Source organism: Leptonychotes weddellii, chromosome 11, assembly GCF_054177405.1.
Source record: "Leptonychotes weddellii isolate Sample4059 chromosome 11, ASM5417740v2, whole genome shotgun sequence".
Taxonomy (NCBI): domain Eukaryota; kingdom Metazoa; phylum Chordata; class Mammalia; order Carnivora; family Phocidae; genus Leptonychotes; species Leptonychotes weddellii.
Genome location: NC_138379.1, coordinates 77,195,796 through 77,211,603, shown reverse-complemented (window position 1 = coordinate 77,211,603; position 15,808 = coordinate 77,195,796). Strand labels below are relative to the sequence as shown.

At 39.3% G+C, this 15,808-nt stretch overlaps 1 protein-coding gene across 9 annotated transcripts in view; it reads right to left on the bottom strand.

Annotated features, from left to right (window-relative positions):
• MSANTD2 (Myb/SANT DNA binding domain containing 2) overlaps positions 1-15,808 on the bottom strand; it is a 32,246-nt gene that overhangs the window by 6,822 nt on the left and 9,616 nt on the right. Inside the window, exons 2-3 of one of the 9 annotated variants that reach the window (XR_014138872.1) lie at positions 3,098-3,160; positions 302-401 (exon numbers count right to left, since the gene is read on the bottom strand). The exons of 2 other annotated variants lie outside the window; for them this stretch is intronic. Coding sequence is in view for 5 of the 7 variants with exons in the window: in XM_081799209.1 (XP_081655335.1) it covers positions 302-557 (256 nt within the window). In the remaining 2 variants the exon portion in view is untranslated. Of the gene's footprint in view, positions 1-301; positions 558-726; positions 6,710-15,808 lie in introns of those variants that run through there. 6 more of the 9 variants (XM_031035565.2, XM_081799213.1, XR_014138871.1 and 3 more) reach the window with 6 other exon arrangements.

The window sequence follows — 15,808 nt, the reverse complement described above, 5'->3', positions numbered from 1 at the left end:
GTTGTCTTAGACCTAGACGGTGCAGGATATTTTAAATTGCATAGGATTCCACCTGTCACTGATTAGGAATTCTGGGTCTTCGGGAATTCTGCTCGTAGCCAGATCCAAATGACTCACAGCAAAGCACCAGCTCGTAGTTTAGGGCTAAAGCAACGATGCCCAGGTTGCCCCAGGGAGGCTGGCCGTGTGCCCTGTGCTGAGCAGCATCAGAGGATGTGCCAGGTACTAAGGACAGGTGCGCACGTAAAGCTGTACACACACACACACACACACGAGGTATCACACACACGGGCTTTCTTACCCAATTCCTGATCTGTTGGATAGCCATGGAGATCCTGACTGTGGTTTCCCCAGTCCTCCTGTGGATACTCCTCCATAGCGCTGCCATCTGACCCCAGCTCCTGGTACAAGCCACTACTGTTAATAAGTACAGGCTGGCAGGGCTGAGCATCCCATCCTCCCTGACCAAACACCTGTTCCAACTGTTCAAATGTGTAACTGCTCTTTCTTTTCCCAACACCATGTTCTTTCACCCGACTGTAACACCTGCGAAGGGTCTAAGACACAAAGTCTTTTGTTATTCCTTTAAAGCTGTATTCCTCTTCCAGGTACGGACCACAGATATTAATTACTATTAGACAGACACAGACAGACAAACACAGACACATTGTTACAGGAATGCTAGATTTCAAATTCATTATTATATTAGAAAAAAAACAAAACTAATTTAGCATTTACGCAAACATGTTATAGTTCAAACAATTATTTTGCAATTGATCATCCATTAAACAACAAGAAACATTACAACATTATTGCATATACCCCATACACATATTTTTATGCCCCCACCCCCCCCTTTTAAAAAGAATAAGGGGGAAAAAAAAAAAGAAAACAAGAAATACCAGCCAGCCAATAGGATGCACACCTGCCACAGAAGAGAAAGAACTGCTCTTGTGCCCAGAATTTGGAAAAAGTGAGGGAAGGGAGGACAGAAAGAAGAATTTCCCAAAGCAAAGAATATAACCATCTTTACTCCTAAGAAGGAAAACAGGGTAAACACAACTGCCTAAACGAATCAGCTAGGAAAACATTACTTACAAAGTCCATAGTCCTTACTAACTGACTCTGTCTTTAGGGAAGTTGCTACAATTTGAAGGTCAAATCAGTTATGCTACAGATCCCCAGTCTCAAACATCAACTATCAAGAAACAATACACTCATTCCTACACCGAAAGATTAGCCAGTACTCATCTATTCGACCAACTCAAACTGCCAGCTAAACAAACCAACAAAGGAGGCCAATAATTTCCTCTTCTTGATGGGGGTGGGGGGGTGGGGTGGGAAGTGAGGTGGACAGGGTATCATTTCACTTCTTTCTCTGCCTTGTGCAAATAAAAATCACTATGTGAGTCCACAGAGTAAACCTGCACGATTTTATTATTGTGCACAACTCTTCCATTTTCTTCATGGCCTTCTAATGCATACATGAGCCCAGTTTCCTTAACTCTGTCTTACATGATATTTTAAAGGATAAATCAAGGACTTAGTGCCAGCATCCACATTTAGTTTAGTGCTGTCCAGTGTCTATCCCATCTCTGCTCCCTTTTGTTCCTTCTAACCTCCCTTCTTCTTGACTGGACTTCACTCAGAATTTTCTTGAGAGACAAGACCCTTTTTCCCTGATGGCTCCCAAATACTTTCTAACTCAACTCTGCAAAACCGGTTCACCTCAGACTTAATTTATACACATTAGCCAGACTGTAGGTTTCTCCTAAATGTGAGATTACTTTCCATAAGCTAATATATCGCATATTCTCACCAAACTAGAACAACTCCTAATAATCTTTACAGAGCCTCCATGAAGGTTCCGTATCTTTAAATCACGGTTGACAAACGACAAGAAGACACTGTCAAATACTTGGCAGATCTGTCCCTGGAGACCAGAAATCCAGATGGATGAAAGGAATAATAAAAGTATGACACATAGGATGATCTTCCTCAGACATAAACAGAGCAGTGATTAGTCAAGTCACCCCGTCCGAAAACCAGCCAGCCTATCCCCTGCATAAGCACCTGCCTTTCTCCCTTTCTAGAGATCTCTTCTGGTGCTTCCAATGATGCCTTAAAGAACTGAAGTTTCTGATTAATACACTCTTTAAAAAAGTGCTCCCTCTCTTTCTCTTTGTAAAAGACAGTCACAATGACATAACACAAAACCTTCTAGAAAAAAATCAGGCATGAACTTGGGAAATGTGTCACAGGGCAACCCTTCCAATGGAAGGAGACAAATGCCTGCAGCAGATCTCATTTGACTTTCTATATACTCCCCTTTCCCAGTGCCCTCTGCCCTCCTTGCAGGGACTGGAATTTGAATTGCAAACATCTCCTGCCAATTTATTTTTATCTCACAATGTCTAGTTTCTGCCTCCAAGAACACCCCAACCACTCTTTTCAAGTCTTCCAAGGACCGTACATGGAGAGTCCCAGCCGTGTCCCTTTTACCCTTCCAAGGCCATAAATGGAGATACCGCTGCTCACCACTTCCTGGCTGCCTAGAGAAAAGCACGCAGCACACAAAAGAGCCCAGTCGGATCTGTCACTGAGGGGTATTTCAGAAGTCAAGGAATAAAACTGATGCTCCTTTGAAGAAAGGTGCGGCCCTTATCAGGATGTGATATGGGCATAAGGCAAAGCCACCAATCTTTGACAATATACATGGTGGGAAACCACAGAAAAGATTTACTTTCTTTGAAACCACCAAATTGAGCTTAAAATTTTCCTTGGCTTATGTAATTGTGAATAAGGAAACCAGCAATATCTAATGATTTTAGATACAGAACAGTCAGAGGATACATTCTATATTTCATCAAAAAAGACTAAGAGATCTTGCCATCTCTTTCTTCGTGATATACTTTTGTAATACACTTTAATAGTGTAATGTGCTGATACGTAAAATATCTATCCGGGGCCTGCAGGAAAAATGTTTGGTAATTCCTAAATCCATATGATAATAGGAATTTGATATGTTGAAATAATGTTCAAAAGATTTCCAGATTGACTTTAACTCTCTCAAGACATAAGTACACATAAGAGATACCTTCTGGGTTCAGTAAAAGATCCACAGATCCAAGGAGAGGCTGTTTGAATAGGGACACATCAACTAAGATAGAAAAAAAAAAAAAAAAAGTGAGAACTCAAACATGAACTTGACCACCACTACAGGAGACAATGGAATTCAGTGGAACTGCAGGGACTTTAGAAAGGGATAAAAGGAACATATGGAGACCTTCCAATCAGAAAAAGTTACACTTCCCACACTCTAGATGATGAACCAAAGCAGGCAATTAAATGACTGTGTGTCTGTGTCAACAGTCCTAAATAAGCCAACTTAAAAACCTACTCTAAATCTGAGATTAAGAGAATGCTCCAGAATCTAGGAAAAATAAAATCTCACCTCCCATTTCAGACAGCCATGCCAAACCCAACAAGAATCTCAGTTTAGCTTTCTTAGAAGGCCATTTCCTACTCAACACAAATACCCCACTGCCCTTCCTTCTTTCTTGACCTCACTAGTCTTAGAAATGTATGGTAATTTAACCTCTAGCATTTTTTTTTTTAAATTAAGATCTCGGGGGGCGGGGGAAGAATTTGCTTAAAATTATTAAAGACCAGTCTAGTCACAATTGAGAATAACACTTTCCTTATCACTAGAAATTTCCACGGTAAATCAATATTACAATCTCCTCCCTGGGGAAGAGGAGGGAGATAATACTGTATCTTGAATGCAGGCGGAGGGACAGAAGTCAGGAGCAGTCAAGACAATCTGGAAAGAAGAACTAAAGGATAGGTAACAACTTGATCAGTGATCAAATCAGAGGAGTTGGGAGGTATCCGGTTTGGAAGAAATGCCAAGTGTTTAACGACTCCAACAGGAAAAGAACCAGCGAAAAGACTTGAAGGATCGTCCCATTACCAAAGCAGGGAGGAAAGTAAGATGGCTGACAACTGCTAATTTATAGACAGAGGGAAAGTTTCCCCAAAGTTTAAGACTGGGGTGAAAGGAAATGAGAGAATAAAGATGACATTCATTGTGGATGAATGTAGGGGGGGAGTCTTTGGGAGAGGGGGGCAGGTAAACAAAGGCAGGAGTTTTAGATTGGCGGGATTGGGGGTTGAACGGCAGCAATGCAGAGAAAGACCCAGGGTTACAGTACACGTAACATCAAATACAGTGCACAGTGCAGCTGTCTTGCCAAAGTAAGTCAATCCAGTATTGGGCTGTGCAAGCAGAGGAATCACATGTAAGCTATGAAGGTGGCTCTTCCTTTCTACTCAGCACCGATGAGGCCACAGCTGGAGCACAGCGTTCAGTTCTGGGCATCGAACCAGCTACAAGAGAGGGAAATTGCAGAGTTCAGAAAAGGGCAAATAAAATAATGAAAGGCTTGGAAAATAAGATCTACAAGTAGGGCCAGTGGTCTCATCAAAGCCCTTCCTGACATTACGTGAGCTACTTTGGGGGTAAAAAAAATAAGGTGTCTTTCGCTCCCGTGTCCTCCAGTCCCTCCTTTGACTTTCGGGAAGCGGGAGGAGTTGAATTCCTTCCAGGAAGCAAATTCAATGAATCATACGGGCATATGCCCACCAATTCTGCTACTGGCTCAATCATTTTCTCAAAATTTGCCCCATTTCATACAATCATAAAATAATCACCATGACAAAACCACCGTTCTAACCGAACTGACTACAGGTGGGACAGGGTCTGTAATAAGGAGGAATGGAAATAAGGCATAATAGCTACATAAATGTGTTGTTTAGGAAACACTGGCTTGATCAATCTAAGACATCAGATGAAAAACAAAGTCAAACTGCAAGGCAGGACAGCTTAGTCATAATAGCAGGAAACAATGTTATAAGAAAAACAAGCAGTGAAACAGATTTTCAAACGTAATTGTCAAACTGGCATAACTAGAAATGGATTACATAGTTGCTCTTAACCCTCTGGCAACTCAATGATAGGTTGGAGATTTTTTTAAAACCCAAATGATTACATACAGAATATACTTATTTGCAGTCAGAGTCTTAAAAATCACATGTTCTATTCCACAAGCGATAGGGGAAATTATCCTGGGGGCAAATCTCCAATGACTAATTGTTTATAAAAGTGTTAAAAACAATACCTCAGCCTAAGCAGATGTGTATTTTGAAGCAAAAAAGGTCCTTGTGAAATATATCTATCTTCTTCCTTTAAAGTTACCGCTTTAGGGCACCTGGGTGGCTCAGTGGGTTAAGCATCTGTCTTCGGCTCAGGTCATGATCCCAGGGTCCTGGGATCGAGTCCCACATCGGGCTCCCTGCTCAGCGGGAAGTCTGCTTCTCCCTCTGCCCCTCCACCCTGCTTGTGCGCTCTCTCTCAAATAAATAAAATCTTTAAAAAAGTTATTGCTTTATTGTAACTGTTAAAACAAGTTGCTCTTAGTTCAAGAGGCAACAACAGCAAAAAACCCACTGAGTTTCTTTCAGTATCTTTTAGAGATTCGAAATTTCTTTAAGTAGTTTTAGTTTCTTACTGTGAGCACAAAAGGTGGAAAATAAAAAAACCCGAAACAGGGGGCATAAGCAAATAAACACATTTCTGCACACAGTAAGAGGAATGTTATGAGTACAGCACATATTACTACATGTGTCTGTATATTACACGGAGCTGTAACTAATGATTAGGAAGTCTCTCAAGGCAAAAACCATCTGGGGCCCGCAGAAGTTTTACCACCTATTTTCTTAGGTTTTCCATCAAATCTGGCAAGTGGATTTGCCAATCACCTAAATCCCTTACAACCAACCAACCCTAAACCCCAACAAATCAAAACCAAGACCAAAAATACACCACTTGTTTCACACTCCCCCACTTCTTAGCGCTACAGAGGAGGTTTTGGCAAGTGAAAGATCTTTTTATTCTTAAACTTTCCTTTTCCTCTCCAGAACAGAGGCTCTTAAACTTTTTTGGGTCATGGATCCCCTCCCCAGAAAAGCGCATATATGAAACTGTTCCATACAATTTCAAGGGGAACGTGGATTCTCTGAAGAGCCCATACAAGAACCCCGGGTTAAAAAGCTGCTCTCTACCATGGTGTGGTTTCTTCCATAAAAGAACAGAACGGGTATTAGTCAGAAGCCCTAAAACAAGGTAGACTTAAGTTGTGTATTAGGTTTTACAAGAAAGTCTAAAGATTGGGACAACCAGTTTAAGGACAATTTAACCAGTTTGCTCCGTATCCTGCTCATTTAGATAAAGCAGCATTAATATTTCCTTTAAGAGGTAAATTAGCCAAATTCCCCTGCTTTTGGAAAGAAACAATTCCTAGCAGTAAAAACATACAAGGATATCAATTTACTTACTCATCACAGAAATACAGCACTTTTTCCCCCCACCTCCTAGGGAAGAAATCTTTTTCTGAAGTGGCAATTAAGCAATATTAAGTGATTCATAAATTATGCCGATTATCTGTTCCAATTGAATCACATAATACGTGATTATTCATTATCTGATTCACTTATCAATACAGATGCTAGATAAATTACCTAAGGTGACAACTTACAACAGGGACATTCACACATCTAGAAACAAGTATAGGAAAGGAAGTCTTGACTACTTTCCTTAGTAGTCACAATGGCTAAGCTTTAGCATCCTCCCATTTTTTTTTTTTTTTTTTTTTTTTTTTTGACACACACAAAGATGTTGACTTTATTGCAGGAACTCTTAGCTTGTGGCTGAGGCACTGTTAAAAATTATTGAAATTCCATACATAAAACCATACTCCTAGTTTCCCCAACACATTCAAATATTTTTAAAGATACAAAGGTTATTCTTTAAAACAACTATAGCATCCTCCCATTTTAATACTGCCTAAAGACCAACGGGTCTCAAAGAAATAGGCAGTGTCTACGCTAGTTAGTCCTTACTCAACGGACTAAGGGACTAAGTCTGATCTATTATTCTGCTGAAATCGTTCATATCATGGTGAGCAGTGTCTTAATTACTAAGAAGAATGACCCTCAAACTTTGTCCTTAACTCTTTTGAGCACTTGACACTATTCATCACCTGTCTATATCACTATCCTTGCCAGATAATCTCTTTTGTAAGACATTATATAATAAACTGATTGGCAGCAGGTGGGTGGAGCTGCCCAAGGCTCTAAGAGCAAACCATGTTCCAGCTTCCAAAATATTATGGATGTTTTGAATGGAAAAGAACCTCAGAGATCATGTAGTCCACCTTCCTCACTTAACAAATGAGGAGACAAGGACCCAAGACAAATAAGTATTCCTTTGAAAGGGATTTGGCAAAAAAAAAAAAAAAAAAAGGTACCAAATGCCACTCACATGTGAATGTTCCCTAAGAGAACTATTCCTTAGATCATAAACTCTGGGAGGTAGGAATTATGTCTGCCTAGTTCATGGTTTCCCTGAGCCCAGAATAGTGCCTATCACATAAGGGTTCAATATATATTTATTAAGTAAATGAATTAAGGTGATTTTAACATTGTAAATCACTCGCAAGAAGATCAATTTTTTTCTTAGCGGGGAAAATTAGGAAACTCACCGTATAACCACAGTGGTGTATTATATTTATAGAATCAATAAATCCAAGGTAGGTAAGGCTCCTACTTGAAAAAAGCAGGAGCAGAAAAGGGTCTGAAACATAGATACAGCTGTAATTAGCAAAGCAAATTCCCTTTGTAACCAAGGGAATAGGTGCAGAGGGCAAGGGCTATTTTAACAAATATCTACCATTCTTGTTGTTATACTTTTCTTTGGGTGGGGGAGGGGTCACCCGCCAAATAGAGCTCTGTCGCTCTGTCCAAATTTGATTATTTCTTATGCCTTACAAATTAAATAGATAAAATATTCAAGGATATAAAGTAGAGTAGAAAAGGAAAAAAAGACTCAATTGTTTCCTGGATTCTAATAGGGCAAACGGGAGAATGACCACCAGAAACCAAGAGATCTTACCTCTCTGGAGCCCCAGTCTCTGTGGGGAACTGTCCAGGATTGCATTTTTTCAGCTTGCACCACATTCCAAATCTGGCTACGAACGACTCACTTTTGTGTCTATAACTGGTCAGTACTGTCTTCATGAGGGAGATTCTTATGTGGAACAAATAATTCAGGAGATTTTGATCCTCAGCGAGCTCCTCTAAGTTTTCTAGGTTCCTCCATGCTAGCAGGTGAGGGTTTTGTCCATTCAGATTATGAAGAAGAAAAGCCCTCAAGAAGGACAATACCAATTGTCGAAAACAAACATTTTCCATTGCCCAAGGAACTATATTCATAGGACCATAAATTTTTAACCCTATGCTGTAGGTAAATCATATGGGTGCTCATACAATATCTCCTATCGGCGGCAACACTGTACAAGCATTACCTAGTAAGTGTAGTCATGCTTAAGGGCTTCTTTGGGATACGAGAATCCTAGGCATGAAATCCTCAAGTGCTGCTCTATTTAGAACAAGACAGGTCAAAAAATTAGGGCTTACTGAACTACTTAACTATTTCAGACATAAGCAGCAACAGATAGTTATAGTCATCAAAGACAGTCATATACCACTCTTTGTCTAGAACTTCCTCTCCATCTAAATGGGGGGAAAGATCAGTTGTTTGGTAAAGAATTAACCTGGATTAGGTTATTTTCACCTGAACTCCTCCATCACTTCTGAAGTTGCTGTATTAGCATCTCTGTTAAATCTTTTTCTCAGTACTTCACACCCTGGGGCACCACCTCAAAGTGGTATTCAAATGATATTTAAAATGCTAACTTTTATTAATATGTGAGAACTAAAAAAAGCATATTCAAGAGAGTTATCTAAAATATTTCAAGGATGGCAGGGGAGAATCATTCATCCGTAAAGGCCTCCCACACAAACATCCTGCACCGCACACTAACTGGTCCATAATTAAGAACTACACATGCATACACATACATGCACACACACATTACAAAAACACCTCACACAGTTTTATCATTACAACGTTGTACTGCTTCCCAAACACAGGGTACTTTCTGCTAGTAACGAGACCAATGTTTAAAAGGAAAATGGTGCAGAGCAGTTCCCCCGCCAAAACAGTAAGCCACCTTATTCCTTTCATGTGAACCATGAAAGTTTTGTAGTTATTTTCTTACTAAAAACTACCATCTATTATGCAAAGATAATCTATAATACAAATTCTTTCCCTTAGTAAATTTTGCATATTTGATTGTGACATCCAGACAAAATCATCTAAAAAGTAAGGTTATTAGAAATCCTCCATCATGGTATCTGGTTAGTCTTGACTGAATCTGGGACAAGATTCAGACAATTGTTTTAAAAAGGGTAAATACTGAATTAAAGTTGACCCTTGAGCAACACGGATTTGAAGTACAAGGGTCCACTTACACATGAATTTTTTTTTGACAAATACATTACTGTAAAGTTATTTTCTCTTATGACTGTGTTAATATTTTTCTCTAGCTTATTTTATTGTAAGAATACAGTAAGAATATTGTAAGAATAGAATACATAATACATATAACATACAAAATATGTCAATCAACTGCTCATATTAACAGCAAGTCTTCTGGCCAACAGGTTATTACTAGTTAAATTTTTGGGGAGTCAAAAGTTATACCCAGACTTTTGACTGCACAGGGGGTTGGTGTCCCTAACCCCCATGTTGTTCAAGGGTCAACTGTACTTCAAAAAGTGGGTTTTTGGGGTTTTTTTGCATTTCCATGGTGTAAACTACAGATCATAAATGCATGAAAAGAACACATATTCATATGCTGACAAATACCTTTTCTATGAAAGACCTGAAAATAAGCATGTTTTAAGTTTATGCATTTGTCCTTGGGCAACCTGAACTTATTTAGGAAGTTGTTAGAAAGAAATTCAGGCAATCATAACCCTTTTTATAGCTCATTTGGTAGCATTTTTATATTTACTCTTACCTTTATGAGGATTGCTAAAAGCAATAGCTATATGAAAAATGCAGTCTACAAAAATCAAACATTTTCCATATGTGGCTCAATGTCCCATGCAATGAAGGTAAAAACCGTAACTACCATTTTTCTCAGTGCCTACTGTACGCCAAGATTTGGGCTAAGCAGTTTATACTTATTATTCCTAATGTTTACTTTAAGGCTAAAGGAGAGGGTCCCAGGAAACAGTCTGAGAAGTCAGTGCAGCAGGCTTACTGAGGAGGGCTCTTGAGAACACCCGTGAGAGACTGACCAGAACAGGGTTGGGCAGACAAAGAAGTTGCAACAGAGGCCTCAGCTAACCCAAAGTGAGGTGTGGGAACTGGGATGAACCTTCAGAGTTGTCCTAACCGGGGCAAGGAGACTGTACCTTGTAATCCAGCCACTGGATTCAGGCTGCCCCTGGGGAGGGAGCCTAACCTTGGGAGAGACAGCTCCCTTGGGCAAACGGAACTTCCTTCCAGGAAGTCACCTGGAAGCCTTGGCCAATCATTGCTCCAGGCAGCCTGGGGGTGGGGGTGGGGGAGGTAGACTGACTAGCTGACTGGTATCTCATTCCTGGAAGAGGGGTCTGGGTAGTGTATCACATGTATATGAAAGCTATGTGATACATCCCTACTTAATTGAATAGAGAACTAAGGGAAAGGTAAGAGCTTATCCAACGTCACTATCAGAGCCCCTTTAACGTAAATTTAGGTTTCAAAACTAGGACCTGGTATTCCTCTCTTCAGTGGACATTGAAAAGTATAGAAAATCAGTGTATTTACCTTTTTGCCATAGTTGCCAGGAAGTTTATATAGAGCTCATTTTAATATTTAGCGCAAGTAACCGTATTTACCTGGGTTACTCCCTACACTCGCTGATTTATTTTTGAATTCTATTTTTAGCTTTCTTCATATGCGTCTACACTTTCTTTGGCACATTTACATTATATATTACAAGCAGCCCATCTCATCCTCATCATCTCTAAGAATAGAGTACCTAAACCATTTACACATTAGGTGAACGATGGCAGGCTTAGGTAATGGACACTCCATGGCCTCCTTTTGGTAAACCACATCCTTACCTGCTTTTACTGCCAAAAAGTAATTCTACTTTGTAAATTCCTTCTGCAGTTCAAACTTACTTCCTTTAAGAGGAGTTGGTAGTTCAATAAATACCATCATTTATATAAAGATGTGAGTGAACTGAGTCTTTGACAACAAAAGCCTTATTTAGGTTTCAATACCTGTTGTAAACTCTTCCTTGGGACTTCCAAATCAAATGTTTTTCACTGTGCTTATAATCTTAGGACACCATGAATTACCTGCAAGAATTTTTAAAACTTGTGTTTTCCTTCTACCTTAAGTAACATGTATGAGCATAAGAACATCCATCTGTGTGTTGCTATGTGTCTTTGCTATTGCATTTGATTGTTTATGATCACATTGTTGCCAAACACTTCAATTGTCAACATTTTTAAAATGTGGGCTGATGATTCATAAAGGGGTTAATATAAACAAGTGGCTAAGAGCATGGCGACAGACTGCTCAGTCTAACTTCACCACCTGCTAGCTTTGTGACATTAGATGAAGTAATCTCACTGTGCCTCAATTTCTCCATCTGTTAGGTGGGGCTAATAACAGTACCTCCATCATAGATGTGTTGTGAGCGTTCAACGAAAAAATACAGAGCACTTAAAGCAGTGTCTGCCTAACAGCTTGTATTGAATAAATGTTGCCATTATAACAAAAATGATAGTCACACCACATGGAGACCACTTGTAAATGAAGGTTAGTTCAAGCAGGAAAAGGTAGCCCCAAAGTTTTATCAAAAAGTCAGCATCAGAATCTGGAAAGCAAGTAAGTTTCAGCTAAACCACATCATCCAATGTTAAAGGAATGCCAGCTTGATTTTCTGATTTTTAGTTTTATTGGTATGTAGAAGTATTTTAAAGTTCTTCTTGTTTGATAACATGTGAGATCTGTGTTATACCTAGATTTAGGTTTGTTATGTATTATGTAACATTGTTGCATAAACATGCTTTAGATTATTCAAGTTTTCAGAAACACCTGGCTATACCAGCAGAGCTTCTTTAACTTTTTGTTAGTCTTTCCTCTTTATAGATAAAAGCCAATCATTTAACTATTTTCAAAGGTCTGTAGTCTTGGCAAGAATATGGTGACTAACACTGACATATAAAGAAAAGGGGAGAAAAGGAATCCTAACCACAGGAATAGGCCTTACTCATCGGGCAACCTGCTTACGAGAAGCAGGCAGACAGAACAGCATGAATCAAATAATAAGTATGAATGACCCACATATTTTCTTGGAGTTCAATGGAACAAAAAGCATGTGCATCTCTCATTCTTTTTTGGTGCATGAAAATTTACTGGAATTAAAATCATGGAGCACCTGGGTGGCTTAGTCAGTTAAGCATCCGACTCCTGGATTTGGCACAGGTCCTGATCTCATGGCTTGTGAGATCGCACCCTGCTTCAGGCTTCAGGCTTCAGGCTCTGGGCTCAGTGAGAATCTGCTTGGATATTCTCTCCCTCTGCCCCTTCCCCCGCTCTCTCAAATAAATAAATCTTTTTTTTTTTAAATCAGATTCACCACTTTTTGAAAAATAACATTTATAGATATGTAATTATGCTACCATGAAGTTAAAGTATTTCCACTGATTTTTCTTAATTTTGTAATGTGGTTTATATTACTTATTTAAGGAAAAATATTCTTTTATACTGTTCAAAAACAAGCACAACTCTGATCCCTCAAAGTCCAACTATTAACCATGTCTCCTAATTTGCAAAAGAGAGAAGGGACATTACCTGGTTATGCAGGAGACTGAACAGGGGTGCTCATTATCTAATGACTGAATGAATATGAACAATGTTGTACTTCGCTGCTTCATGGGGCAAACCTCAGTGACAACTGGACATATCACAATAAAAAGGTCTAATATAAAATCATGTAACTCGTTCTTAATAAAGAAAAGGCAAACTGAACCTTTATGACTAACATACAATGAAAGATAAGAGCTCAAACATTCCAAGGCGCCTGGCTGGCTGAGTCAGCAGAGCAAAAGCGACTCTAGATCTCAGTGAGTTCAAGCCCCATGTTGGGCATGGAGCCTACTTAAAAAAAAGAAAAAAAAGAGCTCAAATATTATAAGGTCAATAAGGCTGATATCTAGTAATATCATGTTTGAGTGGTCTTCTTTCTATTGTGCTAATTGTTTTGAATTGCATTATTTTAAATATCACATTGGTTTCTACCAGAATGTAAGCTCTTTGAAGGCAGGGGTTTCCTTCGATTTTGTTTGCTGATATATTTCCAGCACCTAAATCAATGCCTGGCATGCAGAAGCAGCTCAGTAGATTTTTTGCTAAATGAATGAATGAATGAATAAATGAATGAATGAATGAATGAATAAAAATTCCTTAAGATTTTATATGGCAATTGAGAAATCAAATAGGGGCGCCTGGGTGGCTCAGTCGTTAAGCGTCTGCCTTCGGCTCAGGTCATGATCCCAGGGTCCTGGGATCGAGCCCCGCGTCGGGCTCCCCGCTCTGCGGGAAGCCTGCTTCTCCCTCTCCCACTCCCCCTTCTTGTGTTCCCTCTCTCGCTGTGTCTCTCTCTGTCAAATAAATAAATAAAAATCTTTATAAAAAAAAAGAGAGAAATCAAATATAAGGTTGAGGTTCTTTTTGACCTATCACATCTTCTTTCTAAATCATAAACCAGCTCCTTCTATTTTAGAGAAAGTATCTGTAAATTTAAAATAATAATAATAAAAGCAGTTTTTGATAGATATGAACTTTATTCTGGTTTTATTAATATCAATTACAAACATAATTGACTTATTCGAATAAATGAAGAAATCTGAAGGTAGATATTAGAGAAACAATATTGTGAGTTTCAAAAATTCAGGCTATTACAACAAGATATGTCTTACACAGGCTGAGAAAATGCAACTAGGAAACATATCTAAGTAAATAACTTCCATTCTGTTGTTTCAATTTGTATTGAATGAAGTATTACTTGGTAGCTCAAAATATGTAATTTATGACTACAGCCAAGAACACATATATAAAAATAAAATAATGGCTGTTAAAAATGTCTGAGAATAAACACAGGTTTGTATTTTACTAAGGAATAACAATACATCCCACTAAGTGACAAGATAACACTCGCTTGATTAGTGCCAAGAAAAAAAAAAAGTATTTCCATTGGCTCTCAAGGACTCTCTCAGCTACAAGAGGTAAGAATTAAAACAGATTTAAATACATGCCTTTTTCCAATACGCATTTTCCAGTGATTTAGAACAGTAGGGGGGAAGACTCCGCATAGATTACAAACTCCAGATAATTTGTAACATATGCATACGAGGCACAGATTCGTTAAGCATTCATTCTGAACACTGAATGAAGTTTTTGCTACGGTCAATAGCAGGCAGACGACCACACTGCATGAACCCCACAACAGAAATAAGATTAAGGAGTACCGAATAATCACAGCAATCCTAACAATCAACTGTTTAAAATCTAAAGCTTTATGGTACTGGTCCTTGTTTTTGAAACTCAAGACATTTTTCCTCCCATTTTTAAACCTTTTTAAAATATTACATAGATTTAACCTTTGAAAAGGGAAAAAAACCCCACTATTCTACCTGATATGAGCATACTTCAGAGGGCCTGTATGACAATTAACATCTGAAATTGGAGATGTGACTTTTAGGTTTTTTGCCCTCTGGTAATGTTAGAAAAAAGAGGCGGGGCGGAAAGAAGGCAGGATCATCACTTCCAAAGCTCAGGGAGATCAGAATCCAAGAGTCTAGAATATATCCTCGAGGTAACATAGACAGGGCTGTGCTGAAATGGTGTTTTAGTTGGATCTCATTGGGTTCTAGAACCAACTCTAAAAACTTAGGTTATGAAGCACTGTGGTGATCTCTGAGGACTACAACAAAGAATCCTGTGCAAGCTGGTAGAAGCTGTGTGCCAGGTTAAGATCTATCAAACCCTAGAGATTAGAATTTTCAGATTCCCCGAACAGCCTCGCTGATTTGGGTGTATCTGAAATCTACTATCTTCTGTTTTCATAACCACTGTTTTATTGCACTTCTCATCAACTTACTGCTAAAAGCCTCTAAATGATCTCTGTGCTTCCGGTCTCACCCTTCCCAACTCATTCTCCACATCACAGCCAGTCCAAACCCTAAGGCTAACTATGTCCATTCCCCAGCTTACTGCTCTTTGATGATTAGGGTAAAGTCGAAACTCCTTAGTACATTATCTCACTTCTTGTTTATGTCTCCAGTCTCATTTCTTATCACTTCCCACCTCCTTCCACTCTGTTCCCACCAACCCTAGGCTCCAGCTCTCTAGAACTACACAGTACAAAACATTTCACCAGAATATCTGGGACGTGACCTGTTGCAAATTATGATGTTTCTGAAGTTCTGATACCTTAAATCTAAAAGAGCACAATGACTGAAAATACCTTGATCTCACCTCAGTATCTTCTAATCTTCTTTCATCTAACTGCAGGTTATGGCCCATTAGTGGGTTGGGCTGGGAAATCAATTTTAGTAGGTTGTGACCACCTTTCTAAATGCCCCAAGTGGAAGATGAAGAGACCGAGCACAGGGGATCAAGAACTGTTGTGGGGAAGAGGACCCAGGGGCAGTGAGAGGGAGTCTAGGGAGACAGGGGGTGAATGGGGAGCTGGGACAGGTTAGAGGGGGTGAGTACAGGGGAGGAAGGCTTGAAGACTGCCAGTGGGGGTGGGGGGGAGGATTAGCCGAGCCTGTG